The 26,287-nt window shown below is 35.1% G+C and overlaps 1 protein-coding gene across 7 annotated transcripts in view; it reads left to right on the top strand.

Annotated features, from left to right (window-relative positions):
* Positions 1-26,287, top strand: part of PKHD1L1 (PKHD1 like 1) — a 133,712-nt gene that overhangs the window by 36,875 nt on the left and 70,550 nt on the right. For 5 of the 7 annotated variants that reach the window (XR_004315082.1, XM_032467653.1, XM_032467652.1 and 2 more), the window contains 14 exons: positions 867-980; positions 2,511-2,660; positions 3,653-3,777; positions 8,443-8,606; positions 9,800-9,972; positions 14,111-14,258; positions 14,722-14,876; positions 16,662-16,784; positions 17,487-17,592; positions 20,346-20,456; positions 21,544-21,711; positions 22,695-22,816; positions 24,171-24,303; positions 24,786-24,981. Coding sequence is in view for 6 of the 7 variants with exons in the window: in XM_032467653.1 (XP_032323544.1) it covers positions 867-980; positions 2,511-2,660; positions 3,653-3,777; positions 8,443-8,606; positions 9,800-9,972; positions 14,111-14,258; positions 14,722-14,876; positions 16,662-16,784; positions 17,487-17,592; positions 20,346-20,456; positions 21,544-21,711; positions 22,695-22,816; positions 24,171-24,303; positions 24,786-24,981 (1,988 nt within the window). In the remaining variant the exon portion in view is untranslated. Of the gene's footprint in view, positions 1-866; positions 981-2,510; positions 2,661-3,652; positions 3,778-5,958; positions 7,911-8,442; positions 8,607-9,799; positions 9,973-14,110; positions 14,259-14,721; positions 14,877-16,661; positions 16,785-17,486; positions 17,593-20,345; positions 20,457-21,543; positions 21,712-22,694; positions 22,817-24,170; positions 24,304-24,785; positions 24,982-26,287 lie in introns of those variants that run through there. The other 2 variants (XM_032467655.1, XM_032467658.1) reach the window with 2 other exon arrangements.

Here is a 26,287-nt window from a genome sequence, read left to right as displayed (position 1 = left end):
ACTTAAGTATCACTGTTCTATCAAAACACATTCTAAGGAGAAGTAATACATGTCCTACTTGGCATGGTGGGTTGGAGCCAACCTATAGTGAGCAGAGAAGGAAGGAAATGTCACAATGACAGAAGGAATGGAAGGGGAGTTCTTAGACCTGTGCCAACAGGATCCAGGGTATCTGCATACGGGGCAGCTGTTCATAAAGAATGTTTGCCTGTGAGCTACTGCTTTTCTGACAACTACCTGTACAAGGAGTTTGAGTTAATATTTGTTTAATGACTAAAGATCATACACTATTTCAGGTTCTTAATTTTAAACATCAGTTGTATCTGTGCTTTGCCAGGGAAGTAGTTGTGGAAATTATAGGAGACCTCATGAATGTGTACCTATTCCTATATAATCCAGAATTATTATTTTTAAAATAGTCATAAATACAGGCTTATAGTATCTGTATCTCTTCTTCTAAAAAGCAGAATGCATGGAGTGTATAGTTTTTTGGAGTAACTTTTGAATTAATTGGGAAACTATTCATTTGGAATCTAAGAACTAATTCATTTAGGTTTGCCTCATTGCTGTCTTTAAGACTGCTGAACAAATATGTCTGCCTTATGTAATCACTAAGTAAGCTAAGATTACCCAGTTGGATGTAACAGTTGTCATTCCAAAATAAAACTCTTGAAAAAGTCATTCAGCACTGAAATGATCACATATTAATTTAAAATTGTTTAGAAAATGACCTCATAGCTATGGCTGACATCGGGATTAGCTTATGAAAATGTTCTTTTAAAACTAATTAGTAGAATTAGTAGTAAAATTACTGATGTTCTAACTTCATGAAAAAGAAGTTACTAAAGCTCATGTTGTTAATTTAGTTTCAGGCAGCAGTGGAAGAAATGGTTAGCGCCAAGTGTCCACCACAAATTGCAAATTTTGAAGAAGGATTTCTTGTGAAATACTTCAGAGATTACGAAACTGATTTTAACTTGGTATGGAGTGTTTAATGAACTATGAAACTGACCAGATGAGCATTCATGTAAATGTTTGGAATTTTGTCATTTTTTGAATTGGCATGAATTCCTTTATCATTTAAAATCAAACTGCAAGTATAATTTTGTTCTACATTTATTGGTAAGGTCTGTTCTAGCATCTTCCAGCATTATAAAATGGTTCATTTGAGAAGCAGTATTTCCATCACACACGAATTCTCTTCATTGATAGAAAGTAGGCAAGGTGGGCAAAAAGACGGGTAAATATGAGACCTAGAAGGTTTTTTGTTTGTTTTCTTCACTTGGATGAAGAATATATTCTTTTTCCTCATTGGCTTCAGAGAATACAATTTGTAGTAGAGCATTATATAATTGCTTCCTTGGCTTCTCGAGATCACCCTCTGGTCAGTGAGTAGAATGCCAAGTCATTATTTCTTGGTGATATACAAAGATTTTTCTTTGATGTACAGTAAAGAAAATTTAAAATACACTTACCTTCCTAATCCTTATTTTGAAGACTGGAGGAAGCCAGATATTCACCATTTCCAAATGAGTGCCATAGGAATGAGAAATATATGGGCTAGTTATTCAATTTGAACAATACCCCAGAAATAAATGAGTCCTTAGAATATGTATCATGTCATACTTAATGAGTACAGATTTACTAGTGAAGAAGAGGGAAAATCTTCGCATTTAATGGGCTACATTTTCAACTTGATTTAATAAATGCACGTGTGTTTGGGATCTCCTATCCTGAAGGTAGTACTTGCAGCAGAGGGAACTGAATGAGTGATTTACACTATACTCCTTTCCTGCTTCATCTCCCATCATCAAAACGACACGCACAAGTCAAGACTCCACCTTACCTAGGCTATTTGCATTTCCCAGCAACACTCACATCCCTGCTTGTTGCATATATTTTACCCTCTCTCTGATACCCCTTGGCTCCCTCTTCCTTTTAAATAACTCCTGTTTATTCTTGTCTAAAGAATAAACTGACCTGTCTGTCTAAAGACAACTCATTTGTCACTTCCCCTGAGTCATTGTTTTTGATGCTTTTATGTGAGTTAGGTGCCTCCCTTCAGCCCTGGTTTTATAATCCTTGGTTCCTTTGTCCCAAACTGGTCAACTCCTGTGTTTAGAGATAGGATTCTTCACTACTTGAACCCTGAAGATTAAGCGAAAATCAAGCAAATGAACAAACAAGCAAAAAAACCTGGCATACAGTGAACACTAAGCATTTGTGGAAAGAATGAATAAATGTCCTTAAGGAGTTCATAATATAAGAGGAAAGTTAAGACTTGGGGAATAGTCAAATACAGGCACAAAGAATTATATTACTGTGGATCTAAATGAGTGATGTAGGATGAGAACCTTAGAATTTCAAAGAAGAGAGAAAACATTTCAAGGTAAAGTAGTTTGGGAAGCAATGGGATCTGAGATGGAATTTGAATGACTTAGGCGAAGAGGTTGGGGAATAAAGCAGGGCAATAAATCATGTTTTCATCTGAAATATTATTGTTTCTGTAGGAACATATTAATAGAGGCCAGAAGACAGCTGAAACTGATGCTTACTGTGGCCGGTATTCCCTGAAAAACCCAGCTGTTCTTTTTGACTCAGCAGATGTTAAACCAAACAGACTACCATATGGAGACATTTTATTATTTCCTTATAATCAGGTAAGCTCAACAAAATGATATGCTAATTAAATTTGTAAAATACCTTGGTAATAAAATTTCAGGAAATTTTAAGACAAGGAGAAGTGCTTGTCATGTGAAATCACATCACGTTGGACAGGCACCGTGGTTCATTCTGGGTGCTTGAGATTTCCTCTTCTCGAGTCTCAGAAAAAGAAATTAAAAAACACATAGTACCATGCACATGAATTCTGCTTCATCTCCTGATTTCAGAAATAAATTATTTGCTCACTAATGTAAATACTCAAACAATTAAAAATATATAATCTCCTCAATATTCCTTCATTAATTAAGAAGAAACAGAAACAGAGAGCCATCGTAGAGTGATCCTGGGTTTCCGGTCAGGGAAAGTGAAGGAGAATCGCGAGCAGAGGAGATGGCAGCTTTAGGATAGGTCAGCAATCAGAGACTTACTCTTTCTATTGTTGTAAAATTCTCCAATTGTAACATATGTTTTAAGGTTCTAAGTTCTAAATGTATCTGGTGTTCTTAGGGAGTTGTGGACCATTAAATTTGGTATTTAATGACTGTTGTATGATGACATCTCTAAATGCTCAGCTGCATTCACATCCTAGTTAATCTACCTGAATATCTCTATCTTCTCTCTCTGTGTGATGGACTTTCAAATTCACTGAGGAGTCAGTTAGAGCTGGCCCTGATCCTTACATAACTCCATGACTAGAGGGAGTGGATTATTTCCATTTTCTAAGGAAATCACATCTAAGAAAACAATAAAATAATTCATCATTAATTGTAAGGTCACATCAACTCAACTTCCTCTTCTATAAAATCTCCCTCACTTTTTCTGCACCTAATTGTCTGAAACTAATCATTCCTTCCTCTGTGTTCTGATACATTTTGTATGGAAAATGCTCAATAGACGTTTATTGGACTGGATTGAATTCATTTGAATTGCTACAAAACAACGCAATGGTAAGATATTGTTACTGACTTTTGAAATATTTTCTATGCAGTTATGTTTAGCATACAAAGGATTCCTGGCAAATTATATTGGTCTAAAATTTCAGTACCAAGACACAAGAAAGATTACTAGAAGCACGGATACACAATTTACATATAACTTTGCATATGGAAACAAGTAAGTTACATTATGAATTTGAAAACTTTAAATTATGCTATAGTATGTAAACTGTGAAGATAAACTCATTTCTTGGTTGTTTGTTTTTGAGAAATCCTGCGCACTATGTATCTAAATGCAGTTTTTCTGTTTCTACATAAGCTTCCTAACAGAAATAGTTGTGCCAAAAATAAATCTATAGATTATGAACATAAATTTTGATCTGGTGTCACTATCACCCGTGACCATTTAAAAGACGAAACAGTGGTAAACTTTGAGATTTAAATTTTAAATTACTAAATCTAGTAAGGAAGGTAGAAAGAGACTGTCTTATCACAATATTGTCATTAGACTTGGACCACTGCAAAAAAAAAAAAGTGCTTGCTATATATGAGTGGAGAAAATAAAACATTTTGATGAATATATCAAAATTAAGGGAGAAAACCAAATACTTGGTTTTTCAAAAGTTAGACACATAAAAATGCAAATAGAGAAGTGTAAGGGGAGAAACTAAATGAGCCTAGAGAAAGCTGTTTAATGACCATAATTGTCATACCCTCAAGCACAATTTAGTTCTGCATAATTTTGTTTTAGTTTTTATTAGTTATTATATCTTCTGAAACTTGTCAGTCTTGACTTTGCGTTTTCATATAGAAGATATACTAAAGTTTTAATTATAATAGAAGTAACAATGAAGACAAATACACACACAAGTTTTCTGTTTTAAAAAGTATCCCTCATACATTTAAAGTCATGCTTATTGAAGTATAATTTACATAATTTCATAGTTTACTCTTTTTAAGTGCATGGTTCAGTGACTTGACAAATGAATGCAGTTATAAAATCATTACCGCCATAAAGATATGGAACACCTCCTCTCCACAATTTTAGGTTTTTCTCATGTACAGTTTATGTCGTAAAATACCCACAGTGTGATTTCCATGTCTTCAAAAGATTTCTAATATGTTTCTTTTGTGGGGTTTTTTTCCTGTCATAGCTATATAAAAATCTTCTCTATCTTGTATCGATCTATACAGTTTGCATTGTCCTTTAATACGTATCATTTAAGTTGTCGTCATTCTGTACTGTATAGACAGCACTAGTCTGTTCTCATCGTAGGAGTGGGACCAGCAGAAACTCAGAGCTCCCGTGTTATGGAGCAAGTGTGACGCAGAGTCAGTGCCTTCTCTCAACTATTCAGACAGAAGAGGAGAGCGAATGATCCAAAGTTAGAAATAGAACCAAGTAATAACCATAAACAAAACAAAAAAGACAAGAAATAAAAACAGATACAGTGATAAAGGAAATCAGAACAACAAGGTGGAAAAAAGGACGGTCTTGATGAAGGAATTAGTTTCTGGATAAAGAAGCTGTTTCCCAGCACGGCAGTCTCAAGTTTCCTGCTTCCTTGATTATCCTAACATGATGTTCAAAATGCAGGGACCAGCTTCCATTCCATACTTTTAGAAATATGTATACTACAAAATTCATAGAAATATAGAGAATACTATTTGTTAAATGTTAAAAAAAACTTTTTAAATGGATCCTGTATGGATTGGGGAGCGGTGGGGCGGAGACAACCAGAGTCGGGGCCTGTAGGTGCTCCTGTGGAGCTTAAGTCCCTGATTTCTGTCCGGAGAAAACAAGGCGTGACAGGCCATGGGACCAGGCAGCTGGGTGGGAGTATGTCAGAGCCCGTCGGAACTGTGAGACCTGGACGCAGGTAGCCTTAGATACACCCTCACTCTTGTGGGCCGACCCAGCTTTTTAACTTGAAGCTTTTAAAGATATTTTGCCCATGCTGATAGCTTTCTCCCTGCAGAAGTGGAATGACCTTTTGTTAAGGAAAGAAGGGAAGTTACAATCTTCAGTTTTCAAAATAAAATACTACATTTGATTCATACCGCTCTGGCATCATATCCTGAGCATGTGGCCCAGACACCCTTCAGATCTTCTGATCAGTGGATAAAGTGGGGGCAACTGTGAACCAATTGTAAATGTAGGTGTCAGAATCTAGGAAGCCTTAGTTAAAATGTAGATACCCAAAAGATGTCTGTCAACGGGAAAATATTTAAGAAGCACATTAAGCCTTTCAAAGAATTCTTTAGGATACATGAAAATTTTTCCATGGAACAGTCTTTAGATCATTGGAATAAGCATTAAAAGATAATTATTTGTGTTTTGTCCCAGGAGTAAGATCTAGACATGCTTCCATAGATGTTAAAAAAGAAACGTTTTTGATACACAAAGACAGAAAGTTCATCAGATACTGAAGTTTGGTAAACCTGAAGTGGACATCCAAGGACAGAGATCGCATGTGCTCTGTATGTGATGTGGATCGTACAGGACTATAGGAAGTTGCTCTCTGAGAAAGCTGCAGGACACTCGTGGGTCTTGTTTTCTAATGAAAACTTAAAACAAAGGAATCAAAACTGATTTTCCCCCAACAAAAGAAAAGTACATCTTTCTGAGCTAGTGCTTGAGAAATGTCCTTTTCCTGACAGTTCATATTTGATCCTCCAATGGCATTTGATTAAACAGCATGTGACTCCAGTGTTTGCACTTTGGGCATGTTTTATACATTTGATCCATCTTTGTTTTCCACAGAAGAGGAGGAACATAGGCAGAAGGAGAGATAGAGACAGGAGACAGAGGGGTATTAAAGGTGTTGATTCCCCCTCCACAGCACAAATATACCTTTGAGGCTATTGCACAGTTTAACCCAATATATAAAATAGGGCCAAAGTTAACTCCTGGAATGAATGCAATGAGCGGGGACAATTCAGAAATTCCCTAGGGTAATTGTTAACTCAGAAGAGGCAGCAACACTCTGTTGGCAGTCACACAGGAGGAAGCAATGCTAGGGGTCAAGACAGCACTCTCTGTTTTAATGAGCAAGGAGCCTGGAAAGTCTTTGCACAGAATGAACATAGACCACTGCCCCCTGCCCTGTTTGATTCAGATCAGGGGTAATCCTTGATTCAGATCAGGGGTAATCCTATGATGGATCATTGTGAAGCAGAAGTCCTTCTCAAAGTGACGTAAACATTTGCTATAAACATTCCCTCTGTGCTCAAAGTGTACCATGCAATTGCAGTTTTAACTTTGATCTCCACCACCTGTGTGCATTTCACTCTTCCACTGCAACAGGATTTTGGAATATTTTACAGATCCCAGATCTTCTGTGTTAGTCAAACCATTATCGTATCACTAACTAGGTCCTTCCTCTAGCCTGCAGTTTATCTGCTGCGCAGTCATTTTGAAGATGCACTGCTTTTGATGGAACTGATGAGCCTCCTTTACCCTAAACGCTCTAAGACTTTTCAACAAGAGTATTACGACTTTTAGAAGAGGATGCTTCTCTGGTTAAAAACTATTGCCAATCAAGGCAAAGCAAACTCTCCAGCTCCTAGCTGGTATTTCTAGACCTGCTTTTATGTAGGTTAGGCCGTCCACCTAGATCAATTAGGTGTGTTAGGATTCGTTTATTTTCATTACATTGTTAGTGTCAAAAGTGCCTTTTTTTCCCTCAATAATTATTCTATCACCATCCCCAAACAGTGCTGTTTATAGTTGTAAATCAAGCTTCAAAATCCAAAAAGTAAAATTTGGTTTTCCTTTAGAAAGTGGAAATATCTAGCCACAAAAGCACAGTGTAGTGTTTACTTAAGTGTTAACATCTTTCGTAGTCTCCATTTCTCTTATAAAGGATCCTATTCAGTGTACCATTTTTTCTAAGTAGTTTTTAAAACTTCAGGATCATGTAATTAGTAGTTGGATTCTATTTAGAGGACCAAAGTCCTGTTTTTTTTAATTTAAAGAGCACTTTAACTTAATGTAGTTCTGGACTTGGGACATATAATTTTCTAAAATGATGTCAGTCTAAGCTTTGATGCACTAGAGGTGGATCCCATGATGAGTTTGCAAACCATGAAATTTCAAAATAAAAATAGAAAGTGCCCAAAACTAGTCAGTTAATAAATACAGTGGTAGCTGATACAAAGATTATTTTTAAGCTGTATTTAATTATTTGAATGGGAGTATTTATCTCTGTATTGCAGACACCTGTAATTGAATTGCTTAATATAGTTTATGAAATTCCAATGTGGTTAATATTTAATGGAAACTCTGACTCTAAATTATACATTTAGAAGGTAATGTACAACCATTTGTATCTATAAGTAACTTTAGCACGTTTTGTCACTTAGTTACAGTGGACTGTGCAGCACCTCTGAGCTCTTTTGGACGCATTGTCAAGTTCCAATTTTGCTTCTTAGTATTGGACTGAATTTGCTGTTTTATTCTTGACATTTTTTTTTTAACTAGAATGGTTTGCTTCATTCTTGTGTCTTGTTTTTATATGCCCTTCACCAAGGTGCATGCTCCTTAGTTTACTTACCTGTCACTACAGAATGTTATTTTACATTCCTATGGCTACTGCTCATGTTACAAATAAAAGAAAGTCTGTCTTTGTTTGCGGTGTTAAATCTTTCACTGCCAATGTAAGTTTCTGGCTGCTGTCCCTTGTTGTGGCTGCTTTTCTGAGCTAATAAAGTATGCTTATGGTCTTCCCGTGGGGCAAAAAAAACCTTTTACTCTTGAAAATTTTAATGCCTTTTATAGTGCATTTGTTTACATTAAATCTCATAACTGATTTGTACCCCTAATTAAACCACCATCTTTCAGCTGGACCTACACTTGTATAGACCTTCTGGACCTCATACAAACCAAATATGCAGGGACCAATTTTTCTCTTCAGAGGATTAGTTTGCAGAAAGCATCAGAATCACAGTCTTTCTATGTGGACATCGTATACATTGGACAGACATCTACAATTGCAACGTTGCATGGTATGTTGTATCATTTCATATTAAAACTTAAACCTTCCAAACCTATTTTATACTAAAATCTTACCTTGGACATTATTTATATTCTGTATTCAGAAACGTTAATCTCTAAGTATTAATGAGTCATTCTTTCATCTTAATAATATTATGACTTAAATCATAGTTTTTAAATGAATAGGGCTAGGTGATTATTTTAAAGATAAATGCATCCTTAATGTAAACTTTGTCATTATAGCAGGAATTAGCTTTATAGTCCTGGATTCTGTTTAAAGATAAATAAACTGTGGCAAAATTCTAATTTTGCCTTGTTTAATTTTTGAGAATTTAGCTATCAAGATAGAAAGGCAACTGTTGACATTGACATCTGTCTAGCTGAAACTTTCCAGAGACTTTATTGTGATAATTAGTAATGCTGTAAATGAAAACTTTATTTCTAATAGTTTTAGTATTGTTTTTCTAGTCATGTTAATAGACTCATACATGTGAGATGTAATAATAAAATTATAAAACTTAAATTGAAGTCTTTTAAAAAATCAGCCTAACTCCTGTCATCTTAGTGACTGTTAACCATATTTCAGAGGAGTTTTGGAATCCATTCCTTTGGAACTGTTTTCACATGCAAGGTCATGATACAATTGATTAAAAAAACTAAATGTTACCATTACTTTAGAATCACCCCTTTTGATTCCACTGTCACCAGACCTACATTGTGATTGGTGGAGCACATGTATAGGACAACTGATTTGTGCTGTGATAAAGGTTGTAGTTCCTTAAGCAACATTCATTTAGCATCTACCATGCGGCAGGCACTGTGTCAGGACCAAAGAAAGAACTGAGAATCAGACAACCCTGGTCCTGTCCTCACAGGACACACATCCCAGTAAGCACCACATTCGGGAACCTAGAACAGAGCAAAATTAACTGGCCCACAGAAGGCCGCATGGAACCCAGGGCTTGGTGGCTTCTCAGTATATTGTTTTATCCAGCAAGGCTCATATATCAAAAGACTTTAAAGCATTGTATTCTAGAAGTGAACACCTACCAAGCTTCACAAGCTACTTACCTTAGGGTCTTCTTTCTAAAATTTGATTTTAGCTTATTCCATGACATATGGATATGATTTGATGCTTTTCTCTTTAGCAGCAGAAGCTATGCAATTTTACTTCCAATCTACTTTGTTTATTTACATTCTTTAGAAATGCCAAAGAGAAGACTTCCAGCATTAGCAAATAAAGGAATATTTTTAAAGCACTTTCAAGTGAATCAGACCAAAATTAGTGGACCAAATATGACCAACCAATATGTTGTCACCATGACTTCGTATAATTGCAGTTATAACATACCCATGATGGCTGTGAGCTTTGGGCAGGTAAGCCTAGAAATTTACAAGTAACTCTTTCAACTTAATGGAACATTAGCTTTGACCTAGTAAATGTATTTTTTTAACAAATGCCTGACGTACAGATTGGATATCTTTTAGTAGGACAAAACAGTTATTCTAAGGATAAAATGAAGATTTAGAGAGGCTTGTTGAACTTGAGCATGAAAATTCACTTTACATATTAAAATGTTTTTAAAGAAATATGTCAGTAGGGAGAAAAGCAGGAGGAAATAGCTTTAAGAAACAGTCAGATTTAAGTAGAGTTTTCTCTGTTGGTGTAAAAGGAAAAGTTACGGGCTCTTCCAATAAAGATCTTTGAACAGAGATTATTGGAATGAAAATTTGAGATTCTGCATTATGGTTATAAATTGTTTCTGTTATAAATGCTGTTTATTTTTACTTGTATCAGAATTGATACAAGAGGAAAGAGGTGGTTTGCCATAATTCCAGAAGGATCTGAACAATATTTTGTACTGCTTGAGTATAAGATCTGTATTCAATGTTACAATTATGCTGAGTATTTTTACATTTAATTGGGTGCAAAAATAATTTCCTACAACAAACCAAAACCAAAGATAAGTTCAAGATTAAAGTTTAAATAATAATTAAATATGATAATTTGGGTCTCACCGAGAACTTTGTATTAATGGTTTTATGGTTAAAAGACTGAAGAACTGTTAAGTGTCCCATGAAAATTGCTTTTACCCACCCAGACCCAATGTTTTAGTCTTAGTATCTTACAATAAATGTCTCACAAGTGCTTTTCAATTTTTAGCTCTGTAACAAAATGTAGTAGCACATGAACATGTATTAAATGTCCAGATCAATGAATTTTTTTAAAAAAACTATAACTTTGAGATAATCATGGATTCATATGCAGTTGTGAGAAATAATCCTATACTCTTCACCCATTTTTGCCCAGTGGTGACACCTTCTATAACTATAACATAATAGCACAATCAGGAAATTGACATTGATAGAATTTACCAACCTTATTCAGATGTTAAAAGTTCTACATGCTTTCATTTGTGTGTACGTGTGTTTGTGTAGTTCTATACAAGTTTTATCACATGTGTAGATTCATCTGACCACCGCAAAACAGTTCCATCACAAGGATCCCTCACGTTACCCTTTTACAGGCACAGCAACCTCCCTCCCTCATGCAGTCTTATATCTGACAACCACTGTCTCTATAATTTTGTCATGTAACAATACTATATAAATGGAATTCGATTTTATATAATTGCGCTAGTATTTAGTCTTCTGAGATTGACCTTTTTCACTGAGCATAATTCCCTTGATATCCCTCCCAGCTGTGTGTATCAGTGGTTTGTTCATTTTGATTACTGAGTAACATTTAATGCACCATAGTCTGTTTAACCAGTTACCCCTTAAAGGACATTTGAGTTGTTTCCAGTTTTTGGCTATTATGAATAAAGCTGCTGTGAACATTCATCTTTAGGTTTTCATGTGACATTAGTTTTCATTTTCTGGGTTATTCTCCAACAGTGTAATTACGGGGTCAAATGGCAAGCACATGTATAGTTTTGTAAGAAACTACCACACTCTTTTCCAAAGTGCCTGCACCATTTTACATTCCCACCAGCAACATATGCGTGATCAATCCAGTGTGTGCTCAAACTTGGCAGCATTTGGCATTAGCACTATTTTTTATTCTAGCCATTCTAATAGGATATGTACTGTTAGCTCATTTTGGTGTTAATTTGCATTCCCTAATGGCTAATAGTGTTGAACACCCATGTACTCTCTTCTGTGATATCTGTTCATGTTCTTACTGGATTATTTTCCTATTGTTGACTTTTTTTTTAATTGAAGTATAGTCAGTTGTAATGTGTCAGTTTCTGGTGTACAGCACAATGTCCCAGTCATGCATATACATACATATATTCATCTTCATTTTTTTTTCATTAAAAGTGATTACAAGATATTGAATAAAGTTCCCTGTGGTATACAGAAGAGATTTGTTTTTTTCATTCTATGTTTAGATATAGTGGTTAACATTTGCAAATCTCAAACACCCAAATTTATCCCTTCCCTTCCCTATTGTTGACTTTTTAAAACTCTTTATATATCCTGGATATAAGTACTTTGTCTCCCAGTCTGTACCGTGCCTTTTCATCATCTTCATGAGATCTTTCACAGAGCAACAATCTTAATTTGGTGAGATCCGATGGATCAAGTCTTTCCTTTTGTGAATGGTACTTTTGGTTTCAGGTCTAAGAACTGCTCTTAGCCCTAAGTCCTGAATATTTTTCTATTTTTTCCTAGAAGTTTTATAGCTGTACATTTTACATTTAAGGCCATGATCCATTCTGAGTTAACTTTTGTATAAGATGCAAAGTTTTAGGTCCAGTTTCATGTTTTTGCCTGCGGCTCCAGTGGTGCCAGCACCATTTATTGAAAAGGCTATCCTTCCCCCATTGACTGACTTTTGCAAAATCAGTTGGGCATATTTGTGTGAATATACTTCTGGATTCTCTGTTCTGTCCCACTGCTCTATGTGTCTGTCCTTCCACCAATACCACACTCTCTTGATGACTATAACTATGTAGTAAGTCTTAAGATTGGGGCGAGTGATTCCTCTCACTTTACTCTTCTTGTGAAAAATTGTTTTTGCTCTTCTAGGTCCTGTGCATTTCCATATAAAATTTGAAATAAGCTTGTTTCTACAGAAGTCTTGCTGGTATTTTGACAAGAATTACATTAAATTTATAGATTGTTTTGGAGAGAATTGATATATTTATCATGTTGAGTCTTCCAATCTATGAACACAATATGTCTCTCCATTTATTTAGATCTTCTTTGCTTTTTTCTTTTTCCCAACATATTTAGGTCTTCTTTGATTACATTTACCAGCATTTTGCAATTTCAGGGCAAATTCAGTACGTATTTTGTTAGATGATTTATATGTAAGTATTTCATATTTTTTGAAGCCATTGTAATGGGTCTGGTGTTAATTTCAGTTTCTACATGCATCTTATTTGTGTATAAAAATGTGATTGGTTTTTTTATGTTGATCAACCTTGCTGAACTCCATGAATTTTTACAAAGTAAATACTCTCATTCAATCACTACTTAGATCAATATAAAGAAAATCACTAGACCCCAAAAACTCTTCTTCAGCATTTTCCTCATCATTAGATCACTCACCCCACACTCCTAGATAACCACTATTTTGACTTCTACCACCATTAATTAGTTTTGCTTGTTTTTAATTGTTCATACCAGTGAATAATACGGTATGTATTCTTTTGCATCTAGCCTCTTTCATTCGATATTGTGAGATTCGTGTTGTTGCATATAGCTGTAGTTTGTTCTTTTTTATTGATGTATGGTATTCTGTGGTATTAATACACAACAATTTATCCATCCTATTGATGGGCTTTTGCACTATTTCCAGTTTGGGGTTGTTATAAATAAAGCTCTACTGAACATTCTTGCATATGCCTCTCGGCACTTAGACTTACTCATTTAAGTGGGAGATAGGGTTTATGATCTTAAATTCCACAAGATTAACAGGGGTCAGAAGCAGGAGAATATCACTGACCCTATTCGAGTTACAATCCATGGATTTTTAGTGCACGTGTTGCTTCTGTCTCTTGATTGGCACTCGACGTTAGGCAGGGATTTCCTGAGTCTGGATCAGTCCCTGCATTGATCGTATACTTCCTTATACTGTTAGTTAAGTTTTCAAGCCTCCATATGTTACTTCTCCAAGAAGGTTTTTCATTTTTTGATAGGCAAGACCACGTCTCAGGTTTCTTTGCCTCCCCGCTGTGATTAGCACTGTGCCTTGAATAAAATGGCTGCTCAATAAATATTTGTTCCTTGGGTGATGGTAATGGAGGACACACTCTGAATTAATGAGGTATTACTGTGGTTCCGGCTGATGGCTGCGCAGATGACTGAGTTGACTTGGGCTCATTATCGCAGCTGTATGGGTATGGACTGTGTTGATTTATGTGACTCTCCTTGATGTTCTGAGGAGTCCTGAATACCTGAGGCTCATTTATGTCATGTCACAGGATTGTACCCTGGTGAAATAGAAATCATGTTAGCCATTGTTATGTTTATTCATTTTATCAATATTTACTTTGGAAACTAGATAATCACAAATGAGACAGAGAATGAGTCTGTTTACAGAGGAAATAATTGGCCGGGGGAATCAAAGATTCGTATTCAAAGAATTCAAGCAGCATCTCCGCCTCTCAGTGGCAGCTTTGACATCCAAGCTTACGGACATATTCTCAAAGGTAGATGAACAAAGTCCATAACTTTGGTATATGTTTAGTTGGACTGTATTGATCTAGACTACTGTAATACACATTCTGGTATATTTCTTTTCAGTATTATTTCCCTACGTAATTTATAGAGTTGAGGTTATGTCAGTAATGTAAAGCTAAATGATTTGGAACAAACGACATTTTCATGTTTTCTTCACCACCTCACCAGATATACCAGACCCCAAAGGTTTGCTTTCTTTTACATCCATGGCTTATGGATTATCTGTAAAGTTAATTGATACTGTAAAAAAAAAAGAGTATTTGAGCCACGGCTCAATGTCTGAGGTACATTACTCATGTAATTTTTGGTTTCTAAGAAATATATAAACTTTTTGCATAAGTGGAGGAGGACAGCTGGTTTACAGGTGGTAAAAGACATTTCGTGTACTTTAAGTTTTGACTCCTGCTCTTTGCCGTCCCTGTGTGAGTGCAGGTCTCCCGGCTGCTGTGTCAGCTGCAGATTTGCAGTTTGCTCTCCAGAGTCTGGAAGAAGTGGGACAAGTCTCAGTTACACGAGAAGGAACTTGTGCTGGATACTCATGGACCGTCGAGTGGAGAAGCGTCTGTGGGAAGCAGAATCTCTTGCAGGTTCCCTCGTCTCACCTGGTTTCTGTGTTTTGCTGTGTGTTCCTTGCTTATTTGCACCCTGCCTCATTCCAAAAATAACTGGAGGCTGTGTGCATTTACAAAATGCAGACTATTGACTAAACAGTAATAAAAGGGAATTGAGGAGGAGAAGATTGTTCTAAATGAAGTTGACCAGGCATTTGCTTCCATGGAGAATTGCTGTTGGTGCTTTATTCCTGATTCCCTGTGGACAAAGTCGAGGAATACGTGGGTTAGAAGACCCTTGAAAGGGACAGTCTCAGAACTAAGTCTGGGTATTCCTTAAGAGGTGGGAGGGGGCAGGCATAATCAGCCTCACTGTCTGCAATTCTGCCACCATATGCTAGAGCTGTATTCTGGGGCCTTGGAGACCTTGAGCTCTCATCTAATTGCTTTTGCTTAGCCTGTGAACAGGGTCAAGGGAAGGAAATAGGGCTCAGAATATGTGAAGGAGAAGGGTCTGGAAGAGACCAGAGCCTCCGATGTTAAACATCAAAAAAGATGCTTTCTCATGAGGATGAGGGTGTGAGATGCAATCTCCTCCCTCACGCACTGTTGGCGAGAAAGCAAGTTAGGATAATTTAGTCATATCTGAATATGGAAACCTTATGATTCAGCAGCTTCAGCTCTATACCTCTGTTCCACTGAAATAATAATACAAAGATGAAATGAGATAGGTGCAAAGTTAGTCACTGCAGCATTATTTGTAATAGTAAAAATCCTAGAATCCTAGAAAAACGGTTGTTAAAATGACACAAACTTAGCATGAATACTGTGCAGAACCATATATATTCCTACATATATTCTCCTAGAAAGATGTCCCTGACATAAGGTGGAAAAAAATAACAGAAAATATACATAAAACCATTTATGGGGGTAAAAAAGGCAATGGAGGGAGAGGAGACCCAGAAAAACAATATAAACAGAATATAATGTACCCTACATAGACTGTATGGATGCCGTAAAGATGTGAGAGTTATTTTAAGAAAGCACATGATTTGATAGTAGAATTAGAAAATTCTGCAACTGTAACCGCTCTGGTGACTGATCTCCTCCTTGGACCTCTGCTGGTGTCGGCCCACCTGCAGCCTTCGCTCTCTCCTGACCAGGCTCCTCTGCTCCTTCATTGTTTCTGCTCCTCTCACTTTGGCTTCCCCAGCCCCAGCCCTGAGGCTCCTGCCTCTGTGCCACACACCGTATGTATGTATGCCTCACAGGGCTACCAGATTGGCAGTGTGATTTTGAATATTCAAATTATACACATTGAGCTGATTTGGTTTCATTTTTACCACGGGCAGAAAATAGAATTCCATGAGTGGATTAAAAAGCAAGTCAGAGGCCAAAAATGCTAATGGGGACAAATGGACTCTCAGGTGGAAAGAGGACTACATTTTTCAATTATTTAACAATCATTTATCAAGATGGTCATATTCAGAAAAAGCATAGACTGTATTGAAAAAATCAAATTAAGTAAATTCATGTTTCTTAGGCATATTTTGTTCTAAATCTTCAAGTTAATTTTAGTCATTTAATTTAAGTTGTAATTAATACAGTAAATGATAATCCAGTGATGTTGTCATGTTTTTCTTGGGTAGGTTATGATCATTTTTGAAGAGGCTTCTTTTTCAAAATGTGACTAAAATAGTTTTGAATTTTTTTTTCATCCTTTGGCTTTTCACTTTTAGCTATGCTTAAATTTAAAAACAAAAACTAGTGTGGTTATATTTATCATGGCCTTTCTAGTAAAATAATCTTGTCTAAAAATAGATCAATGATTCTAACATTTCTGGAGAGAAGGCTAACATGACAGTTACAAAGATAAAGGAAGGTGGCTTACTCAGACGACACATACTTGGAGACCTACTTCGTACACCCAGCAAACAGCCACAGGTATTTTTGAAACCTTCCTTGTGATGTTTAATGTAATTTTAACTGTATAACTAGCATGTAATATGTTAAAGACCTGCCAAAACAGGAGAGATGAAATCCTTATTATCTTCATGTGACTATTTGTGTTAACATATGATTCACTCAATACCATTATTTTATGATTTTTGTGAAAATTATCTTCCTTATGATAAAAGAATGGATTTTTAAGCACTACTGTTACTATTTCAAAATATATTATTTCATTTAATCCTTTTAGTAACTCTGTAAAGTAATTATTAATGTTACCACTTACTGATGAGGAGATTAAAGTGTATGGAGTTTAGGTGACTTTTCCAAAAGCAACTTTATTTTCCTTCATAGCACTAATCACCTCCAGAGCATAATATGCATTTAATTTTTTTTAAGTTTATAGAGATACGCAACTCTCTGTCCTACCTCCACTAGAATATAATTTAAGTTACAGCAGGGAAGTTGTCTGTTTTGTCAAATGTGCTTGATACATTTATAATTGTGCCTAATAGATAATGGACACATTTGCTGAATGAATGAATAAAGTGTCAAAACAGAAAAAGTATGAATGGAATAGGATAATTTTTGAAAACAAAGGAACAAACAAGCAAAATTCCATCACTTGTTCTAAATCCTTTGCATATTCTATTTAACTATGCTACCCCTGTTATCTCTTTGTTGGTTTATTTGAAGGTTGAAGTCTACATCAATGAAATTCCAGCTAAATGTTCAGGTGACTGTGGGTTTACCTGGGATCCCACAACTACACCTCAAGTTTCAGCCATAAGCCCCTCCCAAGGTAATCTCTTGCTTTTTAACTTGGAGTATGGGGTAGAAGACAGTTAGCAAAAACGTAAACTCAGATAATGATTTCTTTATATTCTAAGGCATCAACTAAGACAAGCAGACTGTTCTAAGTAGTGAAAAACTCTATCAGATCAGAAAGCTATGGAAAGATCGTTAATTATCTTTGGGGGAAAAAAATCACTGTTGAGGATGGACTCACTAGTCCTGCTTCTCTAGTTTCATCAAGTTAGAATCAGTCCCTAAAATTTCTGATACTGAGGCATTTTTGCTAAACTCTACGAGCTAGAGTATTAATTGGAATCTTTCATCATATAAGACCACTTCTTCGAGGAGATATAGTACTCAAAGGCTGGTAACAAGACAGCTGCTGTTCAGTAAAAGAAAATAAAGTCCTAGATATGAGCATAAGAGATAGAGAAATTATTGCCAAGAACTCAGTCTAGAGGGACACATCATAAAATATCTTCCTACTATGTGATTGCTTTAAAAAACATGATTACCTTTATGTCTGAACTTAACAAAGATTGAAATAAACAGTATGACTAAGGATTGTTAAGGGGTGGTTTTTTTGCAGTCAAAGAGATAAGCTCAGGTACTATAATCACATATTTAGTCTTGGTGGCTAGGAAGAAAATTCACCTAACTATATATCAGCACAAAAAAAAAAAAAAAAAAAAGAGAGAGAAAGAAAAAAACCCACGCACATTGAAGTCTCTAAAATAGCATGTCGTTGTGTTGAAATAATATATTCTTCAGACTTTTTTACAGAAATGATACCAATTTGGGGATAACATGAATTATCCCAGAGTTTGTATTGTTATTGTAAAAACTTCAGAACTCTCAAGAATAAGGATTTGATGAACTTTAATTTGGTTTTGGTCCTTTGGTATTCTTATTTTTGAATCCATCCTTGTATTTTGTAATGGATTTCCACTTTTATATGCACTTCCTTAAAAAATATTTCTTACTCAAAATAATTAACAGCCTGAATTGCCTTTTGTCACATTTTGGTAAATGTGAAAGTAAGGAAAAAGTAAGTTTAAATAATGCTATAAAAAACACCCATATTCTCCTCACTGAAAATTTAACAGCTATTAACGCTTTGTCATATTTAATTCAATCATCAATTTCAGAAATAAAATATTATAGGAGCAGCTGTAATTCTCTCTAAGCACCATGCTCAGTGCTAGTCCCCTGCAAACTTCCCCAGAGGCAATCATAATAATTAATTTTGTCTGTTTTCTTCCATGTCATTTTTAATACCTTTTGTATGTAACACTCATATGGTAATTTTGCCAGTTTTTTAAAAATTTACAAATGAACCATGGCATTGTAAATATTATTTACATCTTACTTTTGTCATTCAGCATTTGTTTTGAGAAATATTTATACGGTTTTATGCACATCTAATTCATGACTTTAAAATACTTCATGGATATATCAGTTTATTTGTTCCTCTATTGATGGACATTTAGATTGCTTACACATGACTGTATTCAGCTTTCTTGTACAAATCTCCTATTACATACATCCTAGGGCTTCTTTAGGGTTTATACCCAGGTGTGGAAATGCTGGTTATTAATTGAATTTATGTGTATTCAGTTTATTAGATGACCAAATTGCTTCTCAGAGTGTCTGTGCTTCCAGCAGGTATGAGAGCATCATACTCATTATCTTCACCAGTACTTGATACAGCTTCCTAATTTCGGTCAACTTGATGAGTGAAAAAATTTACCTCATCATTGTTTTAATGCTGTCTATTCCCTGATTCGTAATGCACAGAAACATCTTCTCATATGTTTTTGGGACATTTAGATTATTTTTTCTTCTGCAAATTGCTTGTCAGCATCCTTTATCCCTTTATCAGATTGTCTTTTTTCTATTGACTTGTACTGTGTGTTTATATTATGCTCGCCAATCCTTTGCACATGTCTTCTCCCAGTGTATCATTATGATTTGCTTTTGTATCTTGTCCATGGAAGCATTTAAATTACTAGTTTATTTTATGTATCTTTTCCTTTATGGTTAACCATGGCTTCTGTATCTTATTTAAGATATCCATCTTTACATTAAAGTTACAAAGATATTTGATTATGTTTCCTTCTAAAAGTTTGAAGTTTTGTTTTTCTTTCTTAGCTACTTAAATTCTTGTGGAATCTATGTTGTGTGTGATGTTACATATGTAGGGTGACCATGTCATTTATTGACCAAATCTGGATACCTTTAAGAATGAATGGAGAACATTAAATATAATATGCTGGGATAGTGGGTGTAAACCTTGACTATCCCAAGCACTTTAGGATGTGTATTACCCTAGATAAAGGAATCTTATTCTGTTTCAAATGGAAAGTGTCCACAACACTAACTGTACAATTTATCCCTTTCTCATGAATTTGTGTTGTCAGCTCTGTCGTAGTCTAAGTTACCATATGGAGGAGATGTCTGTTTAAATTTTTTGTCGTAAGAATAATTTTCCTTGCCTTACATCATTCCATACTTTGAATCAGATCATTCTTTCCACTAATCTCTTTCAACACACAGATTCAAAACATGGAGCAATGCACAGTAATTCAATGGAGAAAAAGTACCATTGCTAAATGTGTCTTTTTCCCCCACTTGCTTATAGGCTTATTGTTTATATCTTAGAAGATAGGCTCATTTTTCTCTGAGAAACATCTATATTTCATAACAACAGATTCTGTGTTCTGTCATTTTAATATTGTTTTTTAAATTTATCATTTGCAGGGTCCTATGAAGAAAGCACAATTCTAACCATATCAGGTTCTGGATTTTCTCCTAGTTCAGCTGTATCAGTCTCAGTTGGGCCAGTAGGTTGCTCTCTTCTTTCTGTAAATGGTAGGTTCTTTTAAAATTATTATTCTTTTAGTCTTATTGTTTTTCTCTAAGAGAAAGTAGAATCAAGGAGCAGTGTTACAATAATGATTATCCTATAGAGTACCTTTGGGGTCATGAAATTGGCAAAATTCTCTGGATAAATACCTTATCTTCCTAATCTTTGGTTATGACCACAGGCTAATTCTTTCACTGTTGTACAGTGTCTTTATCCTATAAGAGCTGATTTTTGTTCTTCATTTTCTCTTCATAAACTGATTACATGAAATCTTTCCTTTGGTGTGTTTCTGGGACACAAAAATACATGAATTGCTGCTCTGGTATTCCATGGTCCCCTCTGCCCATGCTTTGAAAATGTCACATTAGTCATAGCAAGAGGACATAGCCTTCTTCCCAGACTTGTCCAACAGAACCTCTCTCCATTAACATAGAATTTAAAGATCATTCATATTTTCTACTCATGAAAATGTGAGGACCATAATTATTTATTTCTGTAAAAATTCTCTTTCATAATCCCAGGGAGTTTCCTTAATTTGAATCAGTTGGAATTACAGAAGCAAATTCATCTTCCATATAATTTAAGTTGTTTTTAATTTAGATCTTCTATGCATTCTTGAGATCTAACAGTCAATATTGCACCTTTTTCATAAGTGCACATAAATGAAGTGAAAATATGTTTTTCATTTGGTTTTTGATCACCTTTCTTGATAAAACCTACTATTTTATTCAGTTTGGGACAAACAATATATTGGACCAAAATTTTTAGAATGATTGATACAAATGGTCTTATAGATTAGGATTTTACAATTATTATCATAGTAACTTTATTTTGCGACATTAGCAATCAGGAGTACATTGTTTACTCTGCTTTCATTATTATTTTACCTTCCTCTTTTCTACAAATTTCTGATTCACAACATCAGGTAGTTTGTAAAGATGTTCCTCCCATTAATATCTCAGCAGGTTTCCTTAGATATGTTTCTTGGAGTATAAAAATGGAGTCAACTCTTTATATTTGCAAATACAAAACTTCAGTAATTTTATCTCACAGAAACACTCCCTGACCATTTTCTTCTTGTTTTATCACAAGACAATGAGATCAAGTGCCAGGTTCTGAATGGAAGTGCTGGGCATTTCCCGGTTGCTGTGTCTGTAGCTGATGTTGGACTAGCACGAAGTGTAGAGGAGGAGGAGGAATTCCGCTTCATTTATCACAGTCAGATCTCACACATCTTGCCTGCTTCTGGAAGCCTAGCAGGTAATAGTTAATTGCTCTAAACAAAGAAAATTGCATACATTACCATCATTTTATTGGACTGTTTCTAGAAAGGGGAAGGGAGAGGACCCCAAAGCTTCCTCATATAGAACAAAGGAGACTCCCCTTTTGGAAGGCATGGTGATTCAATGGATGACTAATTCTTTTGTTTCTTATGAAGCACAAGTCAGGGTGACTGCTTATACTTACGTCTTAGGTTATTGAATTAATATCATCAATTATTACATGTTTCTATAATAAGCTCATCAATTATGTCAAAATAAGATTTATTAGTTATTATTCTGCTTACCAGCTGCTCCATTTGTAACCACAGTCTCAGTGGAGCTACTTGACCCAGAAAAAGTTCCGGGAACAAATCGGAGAAAGGGAGGCTGACTCAGAAAATGGAAAGAAAACAACATGTTTTTCCTGTCCCACTTCGTTTCCTTTGTGGTTTTGTTTGTTTGTTTGACTATGCTTAATTTTGAATTTTATGCTTTGGCTTTGATCTTTTGGGTGTGTTTTGTGTTTTTATTTTATATTATTTTTATTTTGTGGAATTTTGTCTTAATTTTCTTTTTACTTCAAGGTATTAAAGTTTGGGATTTGATAAGAGTCTTAATTCACTATCATTTCCCACTGGTTAAGTAAATAGAAATGGTGTAATTTCTCTTTAGGATGAAGAAGACACTATAGAAAATAGCAGTTGCAAATGTTAATTGCAAATTTATGTTATTTCATTAAATCAACTTAGCCCGGCCCCTCTACAATTCCAGACTCTAGAGCTCAGGCTGGGGTGTGTGGTGGTGATTGTATACATCTCAAGTCTCATGCTTGATCTATTTGCATCTATTAGATGTGCTGATCTAATTACATCTCGATTGATTAGACAATTCTTGAATGATGAGATACATTATTGCCAAAGAGCCTTCTTGATATAGTTAATCTGTTCTTGTGGTGTTGTTTTTGTTTTTTTACATATGAAGGTGGTACTCTCCTGACTCTATCTGGATTTGGTTTTAATGAAAATTCAGAGGTATTAGTTGGAAATGAAACATGCAATATAATTGAAGGAGATTTGAATAAGATAACCTGCAGAACACCAAAAGTAAGGCATCTTATACAGTCATTTTTTTTTCTAAGTCTGAAATCTTATTAATTAAGGCACATCTCAGTAAGAGTTAAACAAATGCCATATTTACTGAGCAAATACAGAATTTCAGTTATGCTTTTCAACAATTATTTCTTCAAATCTTTCTGTGAAGATCTGAATACAAAATGTCATCTCCACAATCTAGATACATAACATCATTAAGGAGGGCAGAGATATAAACCAATGTTACACAGTGTGTTCCATTTGGAATAATAGAAGTAGATACAAAGTGAAGATAAAATACAGTGGGGAGAGGGTGTCAGAAAGTTTTATGGAAAACTTGATGTTCTATCAGAGCCTGAATGATGATGAATAGGAGTTGACCAAAAAGTCAAAGGATGAAAAAAATATGATAGTAATGAATAGTCTAAAAAACTCAGGGAAGCAAATCTCGACATTTTGGATTTTTTAATAGGAATATATATTTTAAGTATGCTAAAGTTGCTGTATGTTAACAAATCACACACACAATGTGAAGTTTCCCATAGAATATTACATTTTAGGACTGATCATTGTTCTTTATTTTTAAAAATTGTCTTTAAACTAAGACTCTGTTTTATTTACTATGTGCAAAAGGATGATGAATTCAGTCACTAATATTAAAAAATGTAGCAGATTAAGTGTCAATATTATGTATTGTAGGAAAAGTGAATTTGAACATGTGTTGGACTGAATGTTGGAGATGAGACTCTAGGGGGTACAGTAAGTTAAAACTTGTTGAATTGTGTCATTCACTTAAACAGTGAGTGTGCATTAAGTAAATACTAGAGGCTGGGGAAAACTATTTTCCTAATTGGGAATGGTATAGGTTACATTTCAGTGTTTATCAGTGAAAACACCAAATATTTTTCTTAGGGGTCCAAGTGTTAGTCTTGGATTCTGGAACTCTGTTAGCGAAAGATATAATAATGTCCTTTTTCCATAAATAGGAATAAAAATTGCACTTGAGCCTATTTTAAGAGCAAAAAAACCAAAATTTTCAGTATCGTAGGCTTTATTAATTAGAGAATCACTTGTCCAGAACATCTGAACTATTTTGCAGAGCCCTCGGGAATCCAGTAATATAGATGCATTTAAGTTGATTATATGCACCTACAAAACCGATACATCATAGACCTTTGTCTGAAGAATTCAATCATGTAACCTCCATTTGACACCACAACTTTCTAAATATTTGATAATTGATTCTGATTCATGACTTTGAAACAAAAATCTTTGGAAATTTATTTTGAATAATTTGATTTGTTTTTATTGGATTTCTATATCACAACATTTAATTTTTAATTGTTTTATTTTTCTCTTGTTTCAGAGAACTGAGGGTGCAGTTGATATTTCAGTTATTACCAGTGGATTTGAAGCCACGGCAAAGAATGCTTATAGTTATAATTGTTTACAGACTCCAGTTATAATTGATTTTAGTCCAAAAGTACGGACAACACTGGGTAAGAAATTCTTCAGTAAGATTAGGATTTGAGATGTATATATCTATTTACCCTTTCTAGAAAGTCTTATGAAGCATTTTCTCCTGCAGTTACGTTTCTTAAAGCAAAATCTGTCACAAATTTTCTTTTTTTAACCATAAATTGGTCCATTTATTATACCAAGTAAATCAAAGGATGAAAAGTTCTATTTATTTTACCAGGTAAATCAAAGGATTATATCACTTTGAACATGTGCAATAAAAGGAAAAATATTTTTTTAAAAGTTCTTTGTCATCTTTTTTTCTCTGTTAAACAATTAAACATGAATTTTATCTTCATGCGGAAACTATCAATTCTTTCGTTGATTTTCTTTTACCCCTGGAAGTGTTAGGATTTCCTAAATCCAATGAAAGATAGGAGATGAGTTGATTTACTTCATATTCAAATTTCACACTACATAAGAAGTTGACTCTTTTTGTATAACTTTTCTTTTAAAATAATAGGAGAAGTTAATTTAACGATTAAGGGTTATAACTTTGAAAATGAACTCACACAAAACATGGAGGTATACGTTGGAGGAAAAGCCTGCCAGGTCCTTCACTGGAACTTCACAGATGTCAGGTGCCTTTTGCCCAAGTTGTCTCCTGGAAAACATGATATCTATGTAGAAGTCAGAAACTGGGGTTTTGCATCAACAAGGTACGGTAATAACCATAAACTTGATAAAGTCATGGAGAACGTGGTGCCAATGTATGGGTTAGGAAGAGAAATGGTCATTAACCTTATAATATTTCAGTAGCTTTCTTCACCTTTCTACAATTCCTTTTGCAAAAGGTTCTGAAAATAGCTCATAAAATGCATTAGGATGCTTAGGTTTGAGGTCAGTACCATTCAGATTAGATTGCAAGATTCTCTGCGGAACTAGACTTATGCATATGTCACATGATTTTCATTCATTCTGGAAATACGGAGCCAGTGGGGAATAAAAGGGACATGTTCCCCACCTTAATGGTGCCCGCAGTTTTGTTGGGGAGGCAGATTTCAAACAGAAGATTATATCAGTAACTTAATGATAAATGCGGAAAAATCTGTGAACAAGAGGTCCCAGGTGCTGCAAAAGCATATCATAGAGAAAGCTAACTCTTCCTCAGGGACTGAGAAGAGTTCTCTGAAAAGGTGACCCCTAAGCCAAGAAATGAGTAGAGCTGCCAGGTTAAGCAGAGGATGGAGAGAATCCTCCTCTAGCTCTAACTTCCCTTTAGGTAGGCGTTGAGTATTTTCTTCCCTGAAGCTGTTTGTCAACTGGTAAAATTTTAGTGCTGGCAGAAGGAAGTTACTGGTGTAGGATACTTAGAAAAAGAGGGAACTGGAATTGAGGGATTAAAAAAGGCAAGTAAAACTGATGTCAGAGTAGAAGGAGAGATTGTTGCAGGAGAATCTATGGGAGGTGGAGGCAGACGAGCAACAGTAAACACAAACCTCATCCCCTCCTACATTCACAGGGCAGAGCTCACATGGGAACCAGAAGACTGTTGGCTTGTGCTTTGGCTTGATGATTTAACGGGCAGAATTGACAGCATACAAAACTGGGTGTTTGGGTGGTGGTTCAAAAACTACCAATTCAGTTATGACGAGGAAGTTAAATCAGAGTTAACACAAAGACTCATCTGAGTTATGGTGGGAGCTGAGATGTAGAAACCAAGACTATATGTCAGGGCAGAAAAGCGTTGTCCATTTCAATGGCTTCCTAGCAGACACCCTGTCTGTAACTAAGCAGAATATATTTAAAACCCTCTTGTTGAAATAGTGAGAAGGGGGATCATGACAAGTTTCCAACAAACATAGAAGATAAATTCAAATTAATACACAAAACTTTAATTACTTATATTAAATATATGGAATTTCACTACTGTTCTTTTTCATAGATACTGCTGCCTTTTTGTTTTATTCTAATGAATATATAAAATATTTTAAAGGATTTCATCTGTTTCTTGTGACCTCAGTT

Source organism: Camelus ferus, chromosome 25 (assembly GCF_009834535.1).
Source record: "Camelus ferus isolate YT-003-E chromosome 25, BCGSAC_Cfer_1.0, whole genome shotgun sequence".
Classification (NCBI taxonomy): domain Eukaryota; kingdom Metazoa; phylum Chordata; class Mammalia; order Artiodactyla; family Camelidae; genus Camelus; species Camelus ferus.
Note: the sequence above shows the minus strand (reverse complement) of the source record. Positions and strands in the feature narration are given on the sequence as shown.